Raw genomic sequence first — 26,479 nt, 5'->3', positions numbered from 1 at the left:
GGCACATTAGTTATTTGCATTGGGAGTGTTTTCGTGCACATATCCATGTCCTGCTGTAGAGTTAAATTTGTGTGTGGCTGAGGTTTTACGTAAAAAAAAAGTCAAGGCGCCACTCTGTATCATCCATAAGCTTCCCCTAAATGCTTCAGCAGTTTGAGGCTATGGTTTGGGCTTTTTCATTGTACATTTGAAAATCCAGCTTTTATCATTTTTCTAAATCAAACTGGGATTACAACGTAAAATGTTAGGAATGTGAAGTTTCAATCTTTGCTGTTTGCAGCATTTTGAAAGCTGTAACTCTATATAATGAGTCCCTTTATTAACGTTTCTTAGTGCATTATTAAGTTTTAATAAACTATTAAATAAAATATTAACAACTGCTTAACCATATTATGCAATGCATTACTAAGCAGATATTCCACTGGCCTTTTGTCCTAAACTTAACCCTCTGATGCATGAATTATGAAATCTTCAACCATGATTTTTTTAACAATTTTTTTCATTCGTCTTTAGGTGTGAATGAAACAAATTTCAACAAATTTTTTTGTAAAATTTTATAATTTACAAATAATTTATTATATGTCCACCTCAGTGGACAGCGTGCATTCTGAGCATGAAATATGTTGGCTTGGCTTACTGAAGTACAAATGGAGGGGCTCAAATGCAATAAAGTCTTCAACAGCTGTGCTTAATAGCAAAAACAAATAAATAATAATTTTGAGTACCTGTCCACTGCAGTGACCATTATGCATCAAAGGGTTAAAGACACTTAATTGTTAACATTACTGGGAATGTTAATAAAGGGACTCTTTGTTTATTAATAATGATGCGTTGAACTTATATAGAGCTTTTCTAGACACCCAAAGACGCTTTCACACACTCTCACATTCACACACTGCTAGTGATGGTAAGCTACATGTAGCCACAGCCGCCCTGGGGAGGTCTGACAGAGGCGAAGCTGCCATTTGGCGCCATCGGCCCCTCTGACCACCACTAACACAGGCAAATTGGGTGAAGTGTCTTGCCCAAGGACACAACAGCAGGATACCCCTGGCGGGAGCTGGAATCAAACCCATGACCCTCCGATCATGAGGCAACCCGCTCTACCACCTGAGCTACTGCTGCCCCCAAATGTTGAAATCAAAGAAACCTAAAATGTCTGAAAACCACCAAGCCACAAATTTACAACAGTCTCCAAAGTAAGCACACCCTCAGACACTTTAGATATTTTACTGTTGTGCATGCAACAATTTCTTTGTGCAAACAGCATGATGTTGTCAGTGCACCAAGCAACTTGTGTGCTCAGGAAATTTGTGTTGCAAAATGACTTGAATCTTCTGCTGGTCTCTCTGGGCACTTTTGAATGACTTGGCATTAATTTGCTTTCTATTACTTGTATGTTTGTAACCGTGCCTGAAACAGTATGAGTGTTATTTAAAATAACAGTGTCTTTGTAGCAAAACGTGCAGATAGGTGAAAAGTGGTTTAGGGGTGTGAAGGTTATGTAGGATAACAATGGACCAACAGGGCCATAGAAATGCTGTCTAGAAAAGTTAAATAATAAAAATATAGATGGAAAGCTTCTACGAACAGATACATATCAACACCAAAAGACCTTATGTGTCAATTGACAAAAGAAAAAAAAGAAATACATATCCATAAAGTGACCAGATTCCCTGCAACTATACTCTTTAAGTCACTCTGTTATTAATGTCTTTAGTTTTGTTTGTATTCTCATCCTGCTGCTTTCTTCATGGGAGAACAGATTGAGTTTCATCATGAGTTACAGTGAAAACAAACATCTTTAAATTCTTGAAATTTTTGTCTTTTTGCACCTAAAGGGAGAAAGGCATTAGTTTGGCTGGATTGAAATTAATAAATGAAATGTTTATATTTAATCAACAGATATCTGAGAAATGTTTATTGAGACAGTATGGGGCACTGAAAAAAGTTATCTTTTTAACACAATTCTGTGAATATAAATCTCTGGATTCAACAACAGAAAAAAAACTGAACTCTGAGATTAAATCAAGATTCTGACTTTCTATAAAGTTTCCCTCTTCCATGAATATCTACCATAAGACATTTGTTATCATTAAAAAAATCACAATATTCTTTTATAATTAAGTAATACATTTAAGAAAAATACCAGCTTGAGAGTTTGTTTTTCATCAAACTCAGGGGTTTGTGCATTTTCTCCCAATAATGCTAATTGTGTAGCATTTTTCCTTAAATTTTGCATAATTCTGAGATTAAAGCCAGATTTATTTTTCCTCAGTGGCCCTAATCCTTGTTTGTATCGGTCAACTAACATCTAGATCCTACAGTGAATTCTTTACATGTGTTGTATATAGTGTACTTTTATGATAATCCAAACTGTTGTCTGTGGTTTTTTCTACTAAATTTTTTTCATATCACATAAGTGATTAAATTTACCTTTTGCTCATGAGATTCAATCAGGAGCTGTTTAACAACACAAATTGTCTGAGATGTTCAAAAGCAAAAGTCCTGGTAAAAGATTAAAAAAATTAGGCCCTTCCCCTTTAATTTTTTTCCTCTATCACAGAAAAACGCTTTCTTTTTGTCGGCGCTCTAAGCCCCGCCTTTCCTCCAAGCTGATTGGTCGAGGCGTGGGAATATTCAAATTTAGCCTTGATTGATTGGCCCGGACCCGGTTCCAGCAGCTCACTGGACTCATCTCTCAGTCCGACGTCGCTTTCCGTCGCTCACAGCTATTGAGTGTGAGAGGTGTGATGGGACTCACGAGTCCGGACGCTAATCGGTGAGATTATCATCCTTTCGGGCGGCGAGCATGTCGAGGGAGAGCAGTTAATGGAGCCGGCTTCATCAATGGATGTTTCTCCCGAGGTTTCCTACGTTTTTCGTGAAATCCGTTGCGAGATCGCTTCTGCGAAGGAAATACGCCTTCCGAGGAGGACAGGGACCAATCAGCCGAGGCGAACCAAAGATGAACAAGCCTTATGATTAGACTAAACTCTGTAAGAGATGTTCATAATGTGTTTTTTTTTTATTATAACGCTTGCAGGGAAGTGCGCGCGCGCGCGTGTTTGTGTATGTTGACATTTATTAGCTTTTATATTCTATAGAACCCCTTTAAAAATAGTGTGCAAAGGCAAACAATAACGGAAAAGAATGAGGGTGTAATATTGCCATGTCACGACTTTTTCTGGTTAATTTATCATAATAGCTATTTTCTGAGTCATTTGTATTGGCTAATGCATATTTAAATGGATGGATTCCAATTATAAACTCATTAATGTGTATTTTCTCAACTGAATGATTAGATTAATGGAACCAAAGTCTTTGAAATATGCTTTCAAGGTAATTACTGGAAACACAAGGCCTACATTTGTTATTGTGTGTGTGGTAAATATATTTGGATATTTGTGTTTTTCCCCCTCTTGGAAGTGGTTTTGGGGCCATTATATGTATGCACATGTGCAGGGGATGGTGCATGCAAGGGAAAGGCTCTACATGTCAGCATCTGAGTGGAAGCCCTTTTGAAGTATATTATCAGTCATTCAGGGGTGCCTCTGAGATTTTCCATTTCTATTGTCTATGGAGCCAGGGGTGGGATCATCTCACCTCACTGCACCGGTGGCAGCTGGGGTTGAAGGTTAGCCTCAGCAGAGGTTTCTACAGATTATTAGCCAGGTGTGAAATTCAACCCCGCATGCTTTTCCTGCCTTTGCCACATCCTTTATTACTCAGAGAGATGGGGTGTCAGAGCTCACCACCAGAAGCAGGGAAGGAGGGTAGAAAAAAAACTGCCATTTAGTGTTTTATGGTTGTCTTTCTTCGGAGCGTCATAATGAAAAATGCACCCCTGCATCGTTTTTATCAGAACAATTCTTTGTGTAGTTTTTATTTTAGATCCTACAGCCAGTTATGAGAAGCAACTACGTGTCTGTGTGTGTTGCCTGAGCTTGAACCTGTTCCTGAGACTCTAAATCTGCAGTGCACCTCAGCAGAGGTGTGCAGGTATCCCCACAGGGGTTTCCCTCTGATCTCACATTGCACACCCCAGCAGTAATTCCAACTCGGTGAAGAAAAGGGATTTGTCATTTGGCTGCCTGCTTCCCTTTAAACCCCCCCCCCCCCCCCCCCCCCCCTTTCAGAAGCGAAGCTGAGCTCTGATTTATCGTGAAGTTTCCCCAGGCTCGCTCAATCTCAGGGCCTCACCGAATTACTGAACGAAGAGACCTGCTCCCTGAGAGAATGACCTTTTCTTGAAAGATTATTACCCGGGCCAGCAAAGGAAGGAGGGGTGGTGGTGGTGGTGGGGTGGGGGGCTGATTAAGGTTGAGTCTTTTCTGCTCAGTCATCCGTTCCCTCGTTTTCAGGGTTTGTTAAGTGTACAGCTAATTTCCTTGCATCAGCTTTTGCATCAAGAGGACTTTCCACACTTTCCATTTATAACGTTGGCATCTGAAGCAGCTTAACAATTTGTCTTTGTAATCACCTATTTTCCTGTGAGGGGTTGTCACGTATAATTACCAGCGGTCGTGCCATCTTCTGAAATCTGTCTAATTGGACTTTTCTCCCTAACAGGATGATGGGGTATGAGACTGGGGGTTAGGGTCAAAGGGTTAAGAACTGGGTCTCTCAGCTCACTGAGGAAGGAGGGACAGAACAGCTACAATCATTAATATTAATTTGTCTTCATGCTTCCATTCAAGAATTACGATAAATTAAAAATTATCCTGCTGCCAAATTGCAATGGATGCATCATCGTTTGACTGGAAAGGAAAAGCAGGACGATGACAAGATTGTGTGATCCGGTCCACAGATCAAAGACACTTTTCTTCTTGACGTGTCTGCTCGAGAGCTTATCTTTAGGTTCTCTGCCACATTAAAGCCGTATAGGGAGCATTTAATCTACTGTTTTAATGAGCCGTGGGTTCGCTTCAGGAAGGAATTAGTGACTCTAACTAAACTATGGAAAGAGTTTTTGTTTGTCTTGCATAAAGCTGAGGGGGGATTAGAGGAGTGAAAAAGACTCCACCGTTTCCTGAGCTGTCGCAAAACATTTTCTTTGTGATGCCTAAAAATAAAAGTTTCAAAGAGTCTCCAGCTCACTCATTCCAAATCTGTTATTGGTTTGAGTCAAGCTTTTTCAAAAGGTTGGGCTGCATAGCTCATTGGGCTTTAACAGCGTGTCCCAGTGAGTATACTGGGATGAGGATAAGATAAGCCTGTGTTTACCCTCTAATGCTACCTTGGCATTTGTCAGACTTTACCTCACGCAGTGTGTTTCTATTACCTTGGCACCAGTGATGAGTGAGGGCAGATTTAAGTCAGTCCAAGGCTTTCTCCCTCCCACCCGGAGCTGCTCTCAAAGATAAGACCTAATTGGGCTTAAAGCTTCGTTTTGTGTTCAGCCTTTTCACTCATCTGACAGATTTCAGCAAATTTACAACTTTGTTTACTTGTAATGAAAAGAAATTTGCATTTTTTGTTTTCTCTGCAGTATTTATTGAATATTTAAGTGTTTATTGTTGCCACTATTAAGACTTTTACTTTTTAAATTCTCTATATATTTGTTAAATTAAATATATAAGTGAGTTACTACCCGCTAGCCACCAAAGCTGCAACTACTAAGCTGACTAACCAACCATAGATAACGTCTTTGGATCTAAAAAAAAAACATTTTAAATTAGTTGACTTACTTTTAAACTTGAAATTTGCTCCGAAGTAGCTGCCGGCTTCTGATCACCATCCTTTTGAAAATACCACAATGTATTCTGGGAAAATTTTTGACTAAGGCTAGGCTACAAGACACCTCCTGTGTATCCTTGCTCAGCTACCGAAATGGCTAACAAACGGAGAACACATGCCTCAGTAGAAAAGGAACATTGGAACACGTCTTGGCGGTTCATGATTACGTATCTCCTAGGCAACTGGGGCGGGGCCAAGACATCAAGGCGAGGTTCCTTGGCACTGAGAAACACCCTGTGACTCAACTAGGGCTGCAGCTATCCAATATTTTTGTAATCGGGTACTCTATCAAATCTTTTTTCTATTAATGGAGTACTCTAATAAATGACCCTTTTGTGTTTGTAAACCATTATATCAAATAGCATGTTATAAAATATGAAAGACCTCTTAAAATGAGCAAGCAATTGCCAGTTATTCTTCAAGTTTTATTCAAAATTAGTTTTCAAAACTTCAGCACTTCAACTTTACTTCACAGTAAACAAATGTCTGTGCAAAAAATAAGTATACAACCTGAGCCGATTTTCCCCTCGTGCGAGAATCTACTAGCCTGCAAGCCAGGCAAAAACTAGGAGGATAACTGTTTAAGTAGCGCTGCGAGCAGCTGCGGCCCAAACAGAACCAGAACCGCTCACAGCGCATGCGCAAACAGCTCGCCAGCTGTTTCCCTGTTAACTAGGGCTGTAGCGAAGCCTCGACGAAGTCGACGGCTCGATTCTAAAAATTTGTCGACGTCAGATCCGGAAGTCGACGCACCGCGCCCACTTGTTGCATCCCCAGGAGTTTGTAAATAGAAGAGGAATCTGCCTGTTTTTCCTCTAGTTCGCCCTCTTCTCCGCCTTCACTAACATCGCCGCCAAATACCGAAGACCCGGAACAACGTCCGTCCACTACTAGATTATTTTCCTGTTTTGCCCCTTCATCTCCCGGCAACGGACAACAACTTCCGGGGTCAGATGCGCTGCTCCGTGTCTATCGCAGATGTAGAAAATCACCGGGAGCGCTTCTCCCTTCATTAAGGAGCTTCTTTCAGACATGAGGAGAGCTGTTTTGGTGGTAGCAGTCTCTCCTCCGTGCTGGTCTGTTTGCTGCTGGGTGTTTTTGGTTTATTTAAACTTGGTAACTTGAACTTAACGTTGGCAAAGCTACTGTTAGCATCTTCGCTAACAGCTTCTTGCGTTGGGATAAGCTGTTACGTTTTGGTTTAGAGTTCATCTTTTTTGTGGTGTAGATCTCCCTTTTATTACATTTAGAGTGTTGTGGGTTTTCGGTTTAGTGTAAAATATCACCTGAGTTTGGTTTAACCCGTAAGACCACTCGCCTCACGCACATAAGTGACCAAAACAAAGCAGCATGGAGACACTCCATCTTCTACCACCTCTCAGGCAGCAGCCTGCACTCCCAAGTTCTACACGTCACCAGAACATAACCAACCAACACAATAAACGCAGTGTTATACAAAATGGAAGGCCTGTAGTGTTTATTCTCTTACAGTAACAATTTATCCATTTTTTTGAGGAATTTATTTGAGATTTTCTGGTTTTTGTTAATTGTGCAATAGAAAAATAATCATTAGATTAATTTTCTAAATAGTCATTAGAATAGTCGACTATTCGATAAAATAATCGTCAGAATAATCGTTTTAAAAATAATCGTTTACCCCCAGCCCTACTGTTAACACACGTCCGTTTTAATTTCTACACTTTTTTCTCACACAATAACAAGGATTGTCGAGAAAGCATGTTTGCTGTGGTTTTGTCAAATTATACTGATCACACAACATTTATTTACTTTCTTTCGTTTTCCTCCACCACTCATAAATACCCGTGTCCTCCTGCAGCAATCCCGAGGGACAACAAATATCAATAACAACACAATAAAAAGTCTGACATGTTGTGTAAAAACTGCTATTTTTTAGCACATTTTAAGTCCAACGTGTTGCTAGCAGACGCACAGTGTGAGTTGAAACTAAGTGCTACAAACGAAAACGTTGCAGTGTCCGCAGAATACATAGAAATACAGGCTAAAACGCATTATCTTGTGGAGGCTCCGAGTCCGCTTGCAGAAGTGACATTTACAGGTGCTGCAGCATCAAGGATGTGGTGTTGTGGTAGGCTAAATCCATTTTACAGTATTTACGCTGTACTACGTTTTCCGCCTTACGACGTGAAAAATGGTCCCACACCTTTGACATTTTCTGTCTTTTTTGCACTCCACCAGGGTCCACGTTGTCCGCCATGGCTTAAGAGAAAGTTAAGTTTCATTCGCTACTTGCGTGTGCATTCAGTCCAGTGGGCATGTGCATCCCTTATTTCAGTCCGGGTGAAACATGACCCCGGGCAATTGCAAAGCCATGAATTAATTTAAAATGAATTAAATGAATCCTCGAGGCAGAGAATTTCACTCGAGGCTTTTTTGTACTTGAATTATTCGAGTTACTCGAGGAATCGTTTCAGCTCTAGACTCAACGTAATACATGTGACAGCCCCATCTAGTGAACAAATTTTGTTTCTGCGCATACAGGTAGTTATCGTCCATTTATCGTTATCGAGGTGAACTCCACAATATATAGCATTATATTGATTTTAGGCCATATCACCCAGTCCTATGTTAACGTAATAAGTGTTATTCAAAGTCTGGCAAAATTTGTTCAATTTGGAGGATGAGGGCAACTGTGTGATATAAAATGTGGTGTTCAATAACCAGAAGAAGGTCCGTTTTTTTTATGGCGTTCTGTGAGACAACAAAGCCCTGTGAATTACGTTGTGGGCGGATTCCGTCATATTTTTTGGTGTTGGGAGTTGAGTAACGTGATTTTAAAGCAGCACGATTGGTCCTCATTTTGATTCCATTCTGCTTCACAAGCAACTCTTCTAATTTTACCAATGCCGGTTGTTTTGGATGGCATCTGTTGATGTAATTTCCTACTGAGCTACAAACAATCAACGTGAGTTAACCAAATGTTCTGCTCAGCTACTCCACTGGCCCATTCCAAGTACCAACCCCTGTTAAGGCATTGGGAAGTTCCTGAAAATGACCCAGAAAATGGCCCGTTTGGCCAACCCTGTGAAGTGGAGACACGCACATGCCGGGAAGTTCTAGTAAAATTACCCTGAAGTTCTAAAAGTGGAAACACGCCCAATGAAGTAAAACGAAATCCTCGGGTCAAATTTAGGTCCTGCAGGCAATTTACAAAGCACTCAATTGACTTTCTCTTTCCTGTTCTGTGAGTTTCATGGCTGCATGCATACGGCTCAGCACCAGAAGATTTTAGAAGACAAAAACGAGTCATACACAATAAGATGACAAGTAGATAAACGCATTTCACTGTGGTATCAAGTTGTTGGTAAATGACAAAGCAGCTTGAGGATTCTTCTTTTTATCTGAGTTTTTGCTTCTAATTCACCGTTATCCTCTAGCTTGCTTCACCTCATAATAGAATAAAATAAAAATATGTTGTGGCTTTTTAAGGGTACAATAAATAACTTCTTGGCAGCTCCCTTTACCGGCTAACATACTGTCCACATTTGCTGGATGGTGTCGAATAACAAATGTCGTCGCTGCAGTGTTAGCTGGTGCAGACTCTGCAACCCCGCGGGCTCACAGATCGCAACCAAAGACTATGCCCCTCTTTAGCCGGCTGAGAAGGAAATTTGTTTCAATGTTACTTTTCTTTCAAAAGGATTAGATTGTTTTGTGATTATTTCACAGTAATATTCTTTCATGTTTTACCTAAAGTATTAAAAATCAATTTTTAATAATAATCAGCACTGAAGAGTGACAAAGTAAATATATAAAATATTACTACTTCGTGGGATTTAAATGTATTTACACATGGGCATATCTATGGGCTGTTACTTTGTCCCATTTTTTCCATCACCTTAGTATTTTTTACTTTTGTGATTATTTTTATATCGTATTTTTTATATAGACATAAAATCTTACTCCGTCAATGTCCTACAACTGTAAAAATCATAATTATGCACCAAAGTACTTTGAATCTGATTTATTTGGGTTTGGTGATGAATTAAAAGCGGGACAGCCTTGTTGGATGATTATTAAAACGGTCTATATTACTTTTGACAGACTTTTTAATGAGTTTTAATCATGTTTTGCTTTTATAGAAAACACAGGGTAGCGCTTTCCATTAGATAAATGTCTTTGCATTAGCTGAATAGTTGGGAGACTATTAAAGGCTGTCGGTGGAGTGTTTGTGTTGTTATTAAAGATGCATGGTGTTTTTCCAATGAGCTGCTTCGTTGTATCACAGCTTTGTCTTTGCATGAGAGTCTGTGATGTAAATGAGTCTCCCAGTCTAATTGAAGGCTCTGAACATCTGTCAGAGGGCACTTCCCAGGAATAAATGATATACATTTTGAACTTGCATTAAAAATGTAAAGGAAACCCTTTCTAATGTTGTAATGCCTTCTACGAGATCTAATCTCAATAATAATGAGTCATTGTTGGGAGCCCCAGGCCTGGATGATTCTCGTAGCACCCAGGCGGGCGAGCAAAGTGACTCTGACGCGTTTGATGTGAACCTTTGTGTTCTGTTTTTACTTCCTCAGTAGAGAAGAAAAGCGGAATCTGGGTCTCTCTTTTATGTCTCCAATTATGTAAACTATTAGAGAATTTAACCAGGCCAGCTCTTACCGGCTAATCCAGAAGTAATAGATTCTATTAAAAATGTATGAGGGGATTGGGGACGATCTGCGCCTCCGTGAGGGTTGTATTGAGACAAATCCAGCAGCTGTCACAGCACTGCTGTCTAATTCTGTCTGCATTTAATACTCCTTGTCTGGTCTCCGTTGCTGACAGGTTCCTGCAGGGCCCGCACCTTTACAAAAACCACACACAAACCGATTAAAAGCAGCAGATTGCTATTCATGGACTATATCATCCATATTCAGAGAGAAACCCTCTTTCTCTTTCTTTAATAGCTCATTTTTCCTTTGTTAGTCATTTATTTATTCCTTAAATCTCGTGTTTTTGCTTTTGCACTCTTCTCCCCTTTGCTCGTCCGCAGCTCCTGAGTGGAAAGCGTGGGAAACATTAGCATAGCACTCATGTCAGAGAATGAAAAGGAGGCTCATCTTGAAGCTTTTCATTGTTGTTTAATCATTCAGCGAGGATCCTGAGAACGGCTAACAGGAGATGAGACGAGATGGGAAAAGGTCGGTGAAGCTGTGTGCGATTGAGCCAGGGCGAGGGTGCGTCTTTTATCTGAGCATTTCATGTTTGCTGAGAGGGAGGCCCCTTTGTGCAGTTTGCTTCTATATCTTTGCTTTGACCTTTGCTGCTGCACAAAGTCATAAAAATGGACAGAAGGTCAGAGCGATGCCACTACCTGCGTAATTCAAAGCTTGTTGGTGCTTTGGAAGTACCTCCTTGTTCTGTTGCTTTGTGTAGCCAAACAAAACAATACTTAATCCAGTTCAGGTTTGTCTAACATAGTGGTGAATGGGTCTGGGGAATTGTGTGGCTCCAGCTTTACTATCAAAAGAAATGGTCACATACAGTACATAGAGTTTATAGTGAATTAAAGGAGTGCATGCGATGCTTTGAAGTGGGATTCAATCACAGTTTTGGAAAATGTGTATTTGTATGCATGTTGTGTACGTACATGTTTTCAAGAGGCTCTTTAAGAAATCTCTTCATGCAATTGCTGCCTCCAAACCCATGTTTACCAAAACATCCTTCCACAAATTAAAGTATGTCCTGGTCCTGCAATGAAGGTTGTATAAATATTCGTATTGGTTGACTTTTTCCTTGAGATTTTCTTCGATCTGCACCATGTCTGCTGCTACGTAAATATGTTAGGCATTTTTTTGTGTGTGTTTGGATGTGCTGTTGAGAAATGTAAAGGAAGCGGCATCCTGAGCAATCACAAGCTTATGCTCTCTGTAGCATTTGACAGTTAAAAAATTGAGCATTCGTCACCTACGGGCCTGCCGCACAATGCTTATGGTCGACGGACGATGGCGTTGCATGTCTTCATACCACCACAGATGGAGAAGTATAACTATGCTTAAAGCTACATTGACAAATCTGCAAAACAAGCTAACTTAAAACATTTTTCATGCCTCTTAATAACCTATATTGCAAAGATTAAAAATAAATTATAAGAATGGTCAGTGTTTTCTCATATTTGTCTAAATTCCTCAGCCAATAACGCGGCTTGATCGTAAACCAACAATTAAACCGTCCGATAGTCCATCTCACTGAACCATCGCGCTTCTGCGTCCCGGGCCCTCCATTCATTACGCACTCGTGTTTTTAGCAACAAAACACCACTGGTGTGATCGCAGCTCAATACCGCGGTTCATAGCTCAATATGATCAGAGAGAGAAACAGCTGGCTGCTACCACTTCAGCTTTTGGACAAACTACCAGAGTCCCAAAAAGCAAAACACCATTTGCAGTCAAGGACAACCAAATGCATTTGGACCTAGAAATCGATTCTAAGTCAGCAGAAAAATCCTGCTTGGACTAGCCGTTAACCTATCCATCTGACATGTTTTCTCCAACAGGTAGGATGCCGACTGTTCATAACATTTCCTCAAAAACCCATGCTATGTTTTTCTGCCTAACTACAGCAAACATTAGGAAAGGTCTCTCCCAAACGTCCTTTACAGCTCTTCTGTTGCAGCACAGAATGGCCCAGAATGCCTGGCACAGATGCCATGCTCTGTCTACGACCAGAGGAAAGCTCTAAAACAGTTTTGTCTGCCTAAACATTCTTATCACAACACCACGGGGGACAGTTAGATAGACAACAAAGCACAAGGTCTTTATCTCCCTGGCAGACCCACGGTGGGCCACATCCCACTGCTTATCAGCTGCACTTCTATCACTCGAGAGTTGCAAGAATTAAGCATTCCTAAACTTTGCGCCCTTGTTGTTCACTCTGAAATCGTCCTTCAAAGCGTGATCTGCGTGACACTAAAGCAAGAGAATAACGTAAAAGTGTTTTATTGAGTAAAATAATGCATCTTGGGTTTGCTTTGATCCCTGCCTCCCTAAGAATGTAAAAGGAAAATTTGAATTTCAAGTTTTTATAAAAGCTCTGTAAGAAAGAAATAATTGTCACTTGGACTTTCTGGCATCAGCCCTCTTTTCAAATTTTAAAGTGAAGCCCATGTGGACCTCCTCTTGAATTATAATGCCATCCTTGATGTATTTTTCTTCCATCTGCAAGTTAAATGGGGGGTAATGGAAGATATTCCAATTCTTGTCTCATTTTGTGCCTGTGAAGGGATTTCCCAGGAGATGCCTTTTCTCTCTTGTTCTCCTGCTGCCTTTTCAGTATGTCCCCGCTGACAAATGTGAGGTAATGGAGGGATTATTGTAAAAATGCTATTATTTCTAACAGTGGAGTCTGACCACTCTGAGGCTTTTAGCTCCCCTGATTAGTGTGTGTTCAGATGAGAAGGGTTGCACCGAGCAATTTGAAGCCAGTCATCAAAGGACAGATGTTGAGCAGAGGCGGAAAGGGGAAGAGAAATAAAAGGCAGGGAATATTGTTTTTTATCATTTAGATGTTTTTTTAGGAACTAAGTTAAAAAAAACATTATTTCTCTTTTTCTTTTGAAGAAAAGGTAAATCACGTTTCTGCAGCTCATCTCTGTGCTTGAGTTGCTTTAGCGGCTTCCTGAGCCCTCCGGGAGGAAGAAAGGACTAAACTACAGAAACTGAGCAAAAAACAACAAAACAGGCAATCTGACAGCTGAACGCTGCAGGGTGGTATTAGCCTTGTTGAAGACGTTTGCATCACCAAGAAAATAAAGTTGTTCCTAGTTGCTGACAGATTAACTGTTGATACCACATTCAAATGACTTGGTAGCTTCTGAAGATCCCATTTTGAGCCTGAAGGTTGTTTTATTGTATTTGTTTACTTTTTGCAAAGCTAGCATTCAGATTATGCTGACTCCTTTGGATAATTTAAGAGTATTGCAGTATTGTGCCTATTTCCTTTTTTATCCGCCCTGCAGAATGATTGCTCCAGTTCACTCAGCTGTCTTGTTCAGACACAGGCTTTCATTTCCTCCGACAGTACTCAACTCTGCAAACAGCACAGCCCGCTTTGGGGAGGGAGCTGCTTTCGGCTATCTGCTCTGATCAATAAGGCCATAAATTTACAGAACAAGAACAAACCGAGGTCTCTGCTCTGGTTAGTGATTCCACGCAGCCGTGACCAGGCCTGAGGCTGCAGGGAGGTTAGCAATAATCTGTGTGATCAAAGCTGACAGAGCGAGGCTGATAAGAGGAAAGAGCTCCCACAACAAATAAAACAAAGGAAACTGAATCATCATTTAGTGCTTTGCTTTGCTCAATGTTACAAGGAGTTTTGATGATAAATAAGCCAAGATCATGGCTGCTTCTGATGTAACATGATAATATTTTTAAGAAAACGTTAATGAGATTGCTCATCTTTTTATTCCAACATGAAACTGATGCTTGTTGGAAAACTTTGGATAAATGTGCATACGGTATACCAAATGTACCATCCATCCATCCAAACCACTCATGCCTCAGTAGTCAGGAGGAGCTGGTGTTTGTGCCCAGCAGTTATCGGGCGGGAGGTGAGGGACACCCTGGACAGGTCTCCAGTCTATCACAGGGACACACAGAGACAGTTTAGGGTCTAAAGTCAACATGACATATTTGGCCTGGGGGGGGGGAACTAATGCATGATTTGGGAGAACATGCTAACTGCATGCAGAAATGCTGCAGCCAGGATTTGATCCTGCAACCTGTGAGGCATCATGCACTCTGAATGTTGTTTCCTTCAAATTATGCTTTCGTTAGATAGATTCACTTATTTCCATCTTTGTGTCAGTGGTTGTGCTGAATAAATGCAAAGCATTGATATTGGACCTCTAATGACCTCCTGTTCAGACATTTCCCTTCTGGTTTAAAATTGGCTAAGACGGCTTCCAGCTGCAGACCTGAGAGTTCACATGAACACTTTTCAAACTGATAGAAGATGCCAATATAGATTTTTATTGTTACAAGCCATACTGAGCAGAAACCAGTCTATTTTTAATATAATGTTTCTTGTCTTAATAATCTTCAGACCCAGAAGCCAAGTCTATCTTTTGCGTTTTTCTGCAGCTGTGGACCAGGCCGAGACAATAAATACACAAAATTACTAAAGTAAATTATAAACACTCTGGTCTCCAGGGGGTAAATATTACAAGAACCATGAAATTGGCGAATATTTTAAGGTCCACTCCTTTAAAATAACCTGCTAAATGAAGATTTTAGCTACTTTTGTGTAAAACTTCACCTCATGTGCACGTCTTGTTCATATGGGCAAATTTACTGGCAATGATTAGATGTAAACAACCGTGAACACTGGCTTTAGTTAAAGAGCCTCATATATTATGTTTTATTGCTAACATTTTGACTAAATGTTGTTTCCTCTTTCAGCAGGAAAGCCTGGGCTGCGAATTACCATGCTAGCCTGTATCCAGAGACGGCAGAACTTCCCATCGCAGCATTTGGCACGCACACCCAAAAGCCTCGACGTTTCACCACCATCTTTACTGCTGCCGGTGCCGCCTCTGCAGACATGCATCCAGAAAGGTGTGTGTCACTCAGCTGGAGAAATTTTATCTGAGAATACACACGACTACCGTGATTTGAATATTAAAAGATACTTTAAAACCTGTGATTTAATTTGCCCTCCTCATCGCCTCATTGAAGACGCGCAGCATCTGAACCTGCAGCTGCCGAGAATAAAGATAAAATGCTTCTTGATGAAAACGCCTGTTAATTGGGTTTGTGATCAATCCTCTCCTGCTGTGTGAATGCCTGCAGGTCAAAGTGGACTCTGAGTATCCAGCGCTAATCAGCTCCCCCACACAAAGTTACTGATGAGCCTTACATTTTGTGCCGGTGTCAGTGCCGTTTGACCTTCATCTTGACTGATGAAACAGTCTTTGTTGAAAGGTTGGGCGGGCTCCCTTTAGGCCTGGAGCTTGTGATTAGATTTTGTTTAATTACTTGATCACATTCCGTGTGTCTGCAGGCTTAGATCCTGTCTGATACTACTTTTTCCCCCAACCCTAACCTTAAATGAGATTTAAGTCCTCTCATTTTGGTAATTTCAGATCTTATTTGTACAGAATCTGCTTAATTTAACAAAAAAAGTCAATATTTTGGGTTTAAATCTACTTTTAAAGTGGATATAATATTTAAATAACTATTTCTAACATGAATGTTATATATTTGGAAGAAAAATGTCTTTTAGGCCTTCTCGATTTTAAAGCTGCTCAGTCAGCAGTTACATTTAGCAGAAATGCTCCTCATTTGCTCCTAACTTATTCTCCTAAAAATTTCTGCGTGTGCTGCATTCTAACCTTTTTCTCCTGCTTCCTGCACTTCGGCTTGTTCCCAATTACTTATGTTTTTTTTTTCTAAATTAAAATCGTCTTCATTTGTTTTTTCTAGCCAGAGGAAGGAAGTTCCCATTTGTTATCTGATATTGAATGTACCATTAACAAACAAACAATAGGTATTAGTTTATTATTGGGACATAAAAGCCAAAAGTTTGAATGTTAGCTTCATAATATTTAAATAAAATGGGCCCACTGTAAGGGTCGGAGTTTGGGTCTACCAATCAAACTCATTTAAATCTGTGTTATTGTGTTTTTCAAAAACTTTAAGTAGAAAATGTGTAATTTTTACCATTGATCTCTGGAAATATCCATCAAAATGTTGTTGAAAATGAATTAAATGATGCCCAGTTGTTGAAAAATATTGGCAGCTTTATAACCATAGAAATCAGTTCTAAAATACATGGGACTGGGTCTAAGTCTCCGGGTGATGTCGTATTAGACACCATGTTTCCTTCTATGGGAGCCTGTGAGGACAAAACATATTTACTGATTTGTAACAAACTGTTTAAACATTTTTGCTATTCATAAACTTTGTTTTACACATTTACCTCTTTACTCATTGCCAGTGATGAAATGATGAATGAGCTGATGTGCTTGTTATTTTGCTGGAGGGTGCGCTCCCAGGGATTTTTGACCCTAATGGCCATCCGTTGGTAAGGTCTTACTCGAACACAAAAATACCACTTGCTTGCAATGATTTAGATATGTACTGCCCCCTATCACCAGGGAAATTACACACTGTCACTTTAAAGTCCCATTAGTCATCATCACACACACATGAAATTACATCTCCACATTTTGACCCATCCCCATGAGTTCCACTAGGCCTCTGAGAAGGTTGTTTGGATAAGATTCACTTCAAAATAAACTTGCTTTTCTGCTTGTTAAATTGGTCCCATCTCTGGTTCTTTAGGGCCACTGTCCCGCATGTTTCAGGGTTTTCTCTCCTCCAGCACAACTGATTTGATTCGATGGGTGATTAACAGGCTTCAGCAGAACTTGGGGACCAGCACAATAGGAATGAAATCATTAAATAGGTGGTTTTTGCCGGGAAATGACCAAAAGGTGATTTAAAAAACATTAATGTAAGCAAACGGAGAGAGAAAATGAATAGGAAAGAGGGAAATCAGTGGATCGCGGGGAAAGGTGGAATAAGTAGAAAGAGCAGAATAAGCTAGAACAGGTGAGTTTTCAGCTGCTTTTTAAAGGAGACCACTGAGTCCTCTGATCTCAGGATCAGGGTGAGAGAGCTCCAGGGTCTGGGGGCCACAGCAGCAAATGATCTGTCACCTTTGGACTTTCACCTGTAGTTTGCTGGAGGGAAAATGGCTAACAGCTCAATCAGGGCGTGTTGTTACGTGATCCTGGTGTATTTTGACCAAAACATGTCAAATATTTTATTTAAGCCTTCAAAGAAGTTTGTGAAAAATGTTTTTAGAATGTTTTTTAGTTCTAGAGACACAGATGTGTGGTGCTTTGCGTTTTTATTGGTTCTCTGTGTCTAGCTCTGTTCCGTCTAACAGGCATTACTAGAAATGACATGAGTTGTCCAACATTGTGGTTTCAGAATCAGCTGAAACATGCAAATACCTCCAGCAAACAGGCTGTTTGCCTTTTTTCAAAAAGTACCTAAATTTGACTATCAGTGGAGCATTTGGAGAGTAGTCATAGTAATGTTTCTATGATACCTGGCCCAGCTAAACATTTTATTGGGGACAAACTATGCAAAACTCAGCTTTGTGCTGCCATGTGAGTATCTGCTGTCTCTATAAACACTCCAAATGTTAAAAAAAAAAAACCTGTCCAGATGTTTTCTCTCAATGTTTGGTTCAGGGATTATGTGCCTGAAACAAGCCATTTCAATAATTCCCCGTTTGTCATGTCACAAATGAATAATAGCACCTCTTGGGTGCTTGAGGAGCAGTAGCTCTTCTCTGAGCCCCTCCCGGATATTGGTGCTCCTCAGCTTAATGACCCTTTACACCTACGTCACCTGATCAAGTGGGTCCACCATTGTGTATGTCTACAGTGAATTATGGGAGTATTGAATGAAGTATTAGCTAACTTACGATCGTTAGCTTATGCTCTCCTTGCTGCTGTTCATTGATGTAAACAAGTTGCAGACTCTGCCAGAATTCACCCACTGGATTTGTAACATTAAGATCACTTTAAACTGGAGCTGATTAAAAAGCACCAAATAAAGTCTGTATCCCTACCAGTTATTTTTACTGGTGGGATCACCGGGACCATCCGCTACTCTTACACAAGATATCTCATAACGGCGACGGTCATCTCGCTAAATAAGAAATGTCTTTTTCACACACGTAATCCTACTTTGGAACAATATTATTAGTATTTAGTAATTTACTATAGAGGACAGAAACTCACATCCTGTGTTGTAAAAAATAGGATTATCTAATAAGTAATATAAACACATCACATTTGAAATTTCAGGTCCATCACAGTTAAGCCTAATTTATACTTCTCCGTCTGCATCGGGATGGACAAACGTAACGCCATTATGCGTTAACGCAAGAGCCCTCTGACGGGCTCGCAGAGAGTGACGGAGACATGCCCCAATTTTTAACTATTCGTTTAAAGAGACAGAGACTTGTGCTTGGTCAGGATGCCGCTTCCTGTATATTTGTCAACAGCACCGTCGCTGCTGCTACAAAAAGGAAAGAGATATTTAGCGGCAGACCGGAAAATTATGAAAATATGAATGTTTATTCACCTGTGACTGAAGGAGTACAATGATATGCAGCAAGCTTTTTAGTCGTGGATGGAAAAGACGAGAAATGTGGGTTTAAAGGTGTTGATCGCATGAAGCGGTGGAGGGGAATGAGGGACAATTTTTTTCTGTGTTAAAAAGTCTCTGAAATACATTAAAGCAATGTAGACACAATAGCAGATACACTATCATTGACTGGATACGTAACTGTAATGGTGGCAGGTTACCTCAGACTAGTGCTACGCCCTCTGTTGTCCTGGCGGGAATTGTTTTGTAACAACCCCCAACTGACAGAAGTCGGAGAGCACAACGTCTTTGTCAATGCCGAAGCTGATGGAGAAGTGTAAATTAGGCTTTAGCCCATCTTACTCATGAAATACATGAACGTTAAACTTGCCTACTGCAAATCCAAAAATACCTTGAGGGCCATTAGCCCATTTGACTGAAGCTTTGGTTTATATCTGCCTTCTGAAACCATCAAAGTTATTTAAAAAAAAGACAAGTTGAGTTTACACCCTTGCGTGTTAGTGCAGCCAACTACACAGCAAACATTTCAATTTTACTGTGAAATCAACAAAATAAAAGTGATAAAAGGCTACAAACTAGCTTGTTTTGACTAGCTTCCAAAGGGATTCAACGTGCATAAACAGTTTCTCTGCCATCCATTATGGCGGAGGGGGAGATCCCTCGAACAGCGTGACGTCACGTGCAAAGCGTCAATATCAGCCAGGGCGGGGGAGGGGTGGGCGTGATCAGCTAAAGCTTGTTTTCTTCAAGTGACAGAGCTTTAAACTGACTCATTCTGGAAGGTACTGAAAATGTCAAAAGTAAAACTGCTGAAATTGCTTCATGTGAGAGGGATTTAGTGGAAATCATTTCATGAACATGTTTTGCATCGACAATAGAACTAATATATCTAAAAAAAACATATTATGTCTCCTTTAAACATCTAATGTGACTGAATCCGTGCGTTTATACCAGTCTGCAACTAATATCAATTAGACTGAACTAAAAGAAAAACATCTTATATTTCCTAATTTTATGAGCCTGTAATTATCAGATTTACATGCAGGTGTTGTTGCTTATTGTGGATAATTGGACTTCCTCTCGGACTGGAATTTGCTGGAGCCACACTGAGAGTTAGCAGAGGTTATAAAAGCTTTTATTTTGTAGTTCCTCATAAAAGCTGCTGTGATCTAACAGGAGCAACAAGACTTAACAGGACAGCTGAGGATCAAAATACACCCATAATAATGAGCTTTAAGCAGCCCAGAATGATTTAAGACACTGTTGGGTTGACAGACTGTGCAGTTAATTACGTCTCCCTGATTTAGTGGTAGCTAATGTACGCGTAGCCAAGTATACAAAAATGTGAACGCTCCATCTACTCGTCTCTCATTTCCCGGGGCAAAATACCTCGTTGTTATTAAATATTAATTTGGAGTCAGTGGAGCACTTGTCTGCTGTAATTGTTGTTACAGAAGGGCCCAGTTTGCCTCGGGCTGAACCAGAGATGTGTTTCTCATCCTGTTTACCTGCAGGGCCTCGACCCCCCAACCCCCAGCTGTAGTCTGACATTTCAAGCTCAACCACGGGGAATAGAGTCCTGATGGGAGCTCAGTCTGTGTGGTCCGGGCTTTTTCATTAAACGAGTCGTTGTTGGATGGAGTTAAATGGGGACGGTCTTTAGCCACTGGGGCGCTTTTGAAAGCCATTTCCATTTTTAGCTATCAATAAATTGAAGGCACTGAACACTAGATCTCTCTCTCTCTCTCTCTCTCTCTCTCGTTCATCTACGTGAGCCCATGTGAAAAATTTCTGAGGAAGCGTTACGAAGCTGAGAGTAAACGAGAGCTTTTCTCCTCTCTGCTGCCTCCACGTGAACGCAGGGGCTGAGGAAGCTTCTTTCCCACGCTGCCGGCCTGTGCTCGAGCTGGCTTTAAGAGGGAAAACTTTGCCCAAAAGCAGGGCTCAGCGGCACAGAAACAAATGAGGAATGACATTGGTGCGAAGAAGTACTCGCCAGAGCCTCCTCGAGCACACATAACTAAGTGTTCAACCCCGAGGTTACTCCGTTCTGTGAGCACCGTTCATACACAAGCCACTGACACTGAGAGGAGGAGGCATGTGAAATTTGGGGTGAATGCGTGTCTGTATTTTTGGGGTTACCAGGGAAGAGCATGAATAGAGAAGCTACTGTGCCAGGAAACAGGCTCTGGCGTTAGCATGTCTACCTGGATTTGCATGGTGGACAGTTCAACATCTGCTGCTCCCATGGTAGAAATAAACCTAAAGCACATGATAGAGTCTGAATGTTTTTTTTAATTTCAGACTGACCCACAATCAGACATGTCACATAAATTCATACGTTGAACTTCATGGCTGTGCAAGGATAAATACTCAAAAACAAGTGGTGCCCCCAGAAAATGTTGAATGGGTACCAGTGAACATTTTGAGGTGGTACACCAAATTGGTTTCTGTGGTAACTCTGGGAGAAGTTAGCTTTGTTTCAATAAGAACACCCACAAGCTATTTGGAATTCTACATAAATTTGAAAATGGTGTGCCTCAGTGGTGTGTGTGTGTGTGTGTGTGTGTGTGTGTGTGTGTGTGTGTGTGTGTGTGTGTGTGTGTGTGTGTGTGTGTGTGTGTGTGTGTGTGTGTGTTTACAGGTATATAAACAATAGGGAAACAAGATGTCTTTGACAGCCCGCTGTTGTGTCTGAAGTTTGCAGAAAGTGAGTCGTTGGTTATTTGCAGAGAATGGTTGTGCAAGAAGATAAATTACCAACAATGCATGGATTGCATTTTAGTCAAAGTGGGAATTTATGTTTATTTTGGACACTTTGACCTGTTGGAATGAAGACACCAAGGATTCAGACGCTGGCTTTCCAGTGAGTGGACAATCAATAATACAGCTTTATTATTATTATTTTTTTATCTTCAGAAGTTGGTTTTTGATCATGAAAGAGCAACGCTAGAGGTTTGCAATCATCCAAACTATTGTAATGTGAGGCAGCAGTAGCTCAGGCGGTAGAGCGGGTTGTCCAGTAATCGGAGGGTTGCAGAATGCAGCGCCTTAATCAGTGCTCCCCAGGGCAGCTGTGGCTACGTGGTAGTTCATCACCACCAGTGTGTGAATGTGTGTGTGAATGGGTGAATGAGTGATTGTGTTGTAAAGCACCTTTGGGGGTTCTAGGACTCTAATAATAATAATAATAATAATAATAATAATAATGATGATCATCATCATCATCAAACGTATGTAGCGCTTTTTTAGGACGCTTTCATGCACTCTCACATTCACACACTGCTAGTGATGGTAAGCTACTTTGTAGCCACAGCCGCCCTGTGACGGCCTGGCACCTGCCATTTACCATTTTTCCATTTAATAAATCCAGCTCCAAGTTTCATTTTAGACATCAGTGAAGAAATGATGTCAGGAATGTAGATGTTTGCCTTTGGAGTTCAGGGGAAAAAACTTGAATCTACAAATTTGAAACTTTGACAAACAAAATTATAAACTATTCACCAGCCTCAAAACCCAATATGGCGTCTACTCGCATAAAAAGTGTTGGTATCTTTTATTGCATAAAATCAGTTGCGTTGAATTTTAACACCTGCAAATGCATAGCATGGTGTTTGCATGCACAGGTTGCAAAGACCTTTTTAAGTTTCAGTTTTAACAGTTAAATTAAAAGTGACATAATTCCCGGATCGGACTCTCCAGGCAAATCATTAATTCCTAGAACCAGGTATTTGTCATTAGTCCTACTTCACCAGCTTTACAACCTATAATCTATAATGTGTCCTTGCTTGTTTGAACTCTGACTGCAATAACCAGAAAGATGTAGCTGACATCCATATAAATATAAAATATTAAACACACATTCCCTTCAGAGGGTGATGGAGGTCAGATGTTTGTTTAATGTTTACTCTGGCTAAGTGACATATAGTCTATAGTGGGGGCTTGTTTCAAACAGACGCAGGCACTACCAATTAATTACATGGTCTTAATTACTGGGTCAGCTGCGATTTTAGCTGAAGTTGTCATGGTAACGATGAAATTGGTTTAAAATGCATTGTGAAGGCACTGAGCTTTGTCCCTCTCTAATTTCCCTCTGGGATTAATAACGTATCTTTGAATTTGAATTGAATTAGAATTTTAGGAAAGGCTGGAGGGTTTTAAATATCGGGATTATTGGTGTAGTAAACAAGTATTTATGCTTGCTGAGACGCGCTGTTCTGTAATTAACTGCCAGTTTTCAGTGTCGTCTTCCTGCAGAGGATTTGACACCAGTAAACAAGTAATCTCACCCAAGTGTTCGGGATAAGTCGTTAGCCTAACATAAAAGACCTGTGGTGATTTTTTTCCCCTCCCTCCCAGCTCTGCACATGGGGTGTATTTTAGTTTTATCTCATGTGGGGATCATATCTTGCAGTTATTGCAATCGTTTCCTTATGCGAATGAAGCTGTAGGGTTTGGAAACCCGATGAGCTTGTCCCAACTCCTGTTTCAGCCCTGCCTCCGGGGCTTGTGTGGCCCATAAATTAGTGATTAACTCAAACTGCTCTAAAACAATGAGGCCTCTGCTCCAATCTGGGAAGGGAGGGTGGCTTCAAGTGTGACCACGGGAAAAAGATTAGCCCGTTTAAAGTGACGGAAACCATTGCAGGTGGGGGGGAAATAATCTAAATAATGTCTTCTCTTCTGTATATTTTTAAATCCGCTCACATATATGCACGTAATGCTGTAAATGAGGCCAGCAGTGGTGATTGAGGGTTTGTAATTGGCCCCCATAGCCCGAAGCCTCTGCTATCCAGCATGTCCCCTGAACAGAAGAGGGAATCAGGATTAGCTGAATCCTGTAAAAGTGTGTCGCTTCTGCTTGGTGTCCTAACTGTCAAGCAGGCTTTTCATGGCGTCGGGGTCGATAAATTTATCAGGATTCACGCTGCATCAAACATCAATGCTGTCCTGCTTTTTAAAATAAAATCACTATCAAGGTTTTCAGCCTCGTGTGGCTGCTTTGAATCAGCCCTCGGGGGGGGGGGGGGGGGGGGGGGGGGGGGTGGATGCTGAAAGGTCAGAGAATATTTAAGCGCCTGCATGATGGCTCTGGCCGGGGCTGCTGGTGAAAAGTGGCTGCTGTTATTTTCCGCGCCGCTTTCGGCTCGCCGTCAGAGAGATGCAGCGTGCAGGCTGCAGGTTCAGGGTGATTAAGTGCTTAAGGTCAGACTGCTAATTATCTTCCTGCCATTCCTCACCTCACTAAACACAGCTGCCATTTCCCCAGTTGTCATGTGAACAGCCTCAAATTTGTTTTCACTTCTTATCTTTATTTTACAGCTCTGAGTTTTTGTTGCATAAATACAGCGGGGGGGGGGGGGGGGGGGGGTCTGGAAGAAACACAGGAAACGAGCTGACATGATGTGGGGTAAATCTTTTTGTAACGCACTTTTCTTACACTAAAAACTGCTGATAAGCAGCAATTGATCTTTTTTGCTAAATCGGGTTCTGTTGCAACATTAAATAATCTTTTCACCAAACAAATTAATGCTGCACATTTTTTGTGGGATGTTTTTGCAAGATGCAACCTGAGGTTATGGTCTCTTATTTTACGAATAAACTGGTTTTAAGAAAAGGAAGATCCATAAGTGTCTGATGCCCCCATTGATTTTGCTGCTTGAGTCAAGTTGTTTAAATTGATTTTAAACCTGGTTTTGGGGCGTGACCTCTGTCAACCTCTACATGATGAATGTGACAGCTCAGTTCTGTTGAGGAGGTGAGCGGCTGCTCTGATCCAAACACCACCAGGACCTTAAAGAGCATGTCCCCCAAATCAAGGTTTTTTTGCTGATAAACTATGTAAATCATGCTGTAAACACATGTAGTCAATAGTTTTGTACTTTAGTGCATCATAGTCTAAATTTAAATATTCTGCCTAAAACTGTAAGTGTTGGGTCGTCTTCAGGTAAAAACTCTGCACTTCATTTGAATTTAAATCTGCCATCGCTATTGGCTAAGAGGTAGACTATGACATTAGCTGGTTCATCAGGACGTCACAGTGTCGTTATGAGCCTGTGTGTGTGTGTATTTGTTAGCGGCTCCGCCCTCTCTGCCAGGAAACAGCATTTTCAAACAGGAAGTGGGAATGGAGTAAGACTCTGCTAGAGGGTGACTTGCTCTTTAAGGCAGGCCCCTCCCACCATGAAAATAACTATTTAGAGCCACTCCCCTCTACTCTGTTTGCAGCCTATAGTCCATCAGAACCAGAATGTTATGTTACGAGTGAGGTTTCTTCTAGTCAGCTGTAAAACTAAAGAAAGAAAATGATCTTTTATAAAGTGCCTCTGAAGATAAAAATCACCAGGCGCTTCATAAAAACTAAAAACATTTAAGTATAAAAAGATTTTAAAAAATGATTAAAATTATGTTTCTAATGAGAAATTATCATAATTGTGGTTAAAAAATTTAAGGAAAGGGGGAGAGAAAATGAACAGGAAAGAGGGAAATCAGTGGATCTCCGGAAAGGCGGAATAAGTACAGAATAAGGAGAGGGTGATGAAGGCCACACCAAAGCCAGCTTGAACAGGTGAGTTTTCAGCTGCTTCTTTAAGGAGACCACTGAGTCCACTGATCTCAGGCTCAAGGGAGAGAGTTCCAGAGTCTGGGGGACACAGCAGAAGATGATCTGTCACCTTTGGTCTTTAGCCTGGTGCGCTGCACAACCAGCAGGCTTTGATCACTGGACCTCAAGGACCTGCTGGGGATGTAGGGACTGAGAAGATCTGTAGGGACCAACTACTTCATGCTGAATTTTGTGCAGTGATCAGTTCACCACTTTATGGAGCTGCAGCTTCTTGCCATTTAACGTGACCAATCGCTATAAAATCTTTGGAGATTGACTGATGCTCTTTCCTCCGGCTGTGATTTAAATCAACACCAGCCTCACATGTGACTTCACGTTAACCAGTAATCAGGTTTCCATCAGTCTAACCTAAAGTGATCCCTGTTTTCTCCAGCATGAGTCACACAGCGTTGGTCTTTAGACGATAAATGTGAATCCAGAGTGCCTATTTGCTAATGAGGTTTCCATAGCGCCACATTAAGGCAGCGGCGGTGGGGAAGTGCAGCTGTGTTGTGTCTCCGTAGATCTGACGGGAGCCGTAATCTGAGGACTAACAATATCAGACATCCCGTGAAGACTTGTTAGCATTTAAAGTGTTTGAAGTGCAGCGCAGCACGCCAGGCGCACCACGCGGCCTTTAGAAAGGAAGAAATGGCTAAACTGAAGAGTTTTGGTTTGAGTTTCTTTGCTGAATTACTTATTGCTGGTGAATGTGCAGCATGATCCAGGACAGAAGAACTGGTGCGTGAGGATGAAGACTTTTTACTTTTCTAAAAATGTCTTTTTTTTTCTCAGCCATCCAAGCTCCTTTAGGTGGCTATGATGAATGAATGAATGAATGAATGACTTTATTTATAGAGCACATTTCCTGTACGACAACAACTCAATGTGCTTAACAGTAAAACAGACTAAATAAAACAAACAATTATAAAATATGTACACCCTTAAAAACGATCGGTGTTTACATATAAAAATATAC

At 40.9% G+C, this 26,479-nt stretch overlaps 1 protein-coding gene across 4 annotated transcripts in view; it reads left to right on the top strand.

The window, feature by feature from the left end:
- The first annotated feature begins 2,649 nt into the window (after positions 1 to 2,649).
- LOC107373726 (protein FAM222A) overlaps positions 2,650 to 26,479 on the top strand; it is a 31,945-nt gene continuing 8,115 nt past the window's right edge. The window contains exons 1-2 of one of the 4 annotated variants that reach the window (XM_015941891.3): positions 2,650 to 2,782; positions 15,168 to 15,323. In XM_015941891.3, the coding sequence (XP_015797377.3) occupies positions 15,194 to 15,323 (130 nt within the window). In that variant the 5' untranslated portion in view covers positions 2,650 to 2,782; positions 15,168 to 15,193. Of the gene's footprint in view, positions 3,000 to 15,167; positions 15,324 to 26,479 lie in introns of all 4 variants that reach the window. The other 3 variants (XM_054744325.2, XM_015941885.3, XM_054744326.2) reach the window with 3 other exon arrangements.

Source organism: Nothobranchius furzeri, chromosome 6 (genome assembly GCF_043380555.1).
Source record: "Nothobranchius furzeri strain GRZ-AD chromosome 6, NfurGRZ-RIMD1, whole genome shotgun sequence".
NCBI classification, from domain to species: domain Eukaryota; kingdom Metazoa; phylum Chordata; class Actinopteri; order Cyprinodontiformes; family Nothobranchiidae; genus Nothobranchius; species Nothobranchius furzeri.
This window is presented reverse-complemented; position numbering and strand designations above follow the sequence as displayed.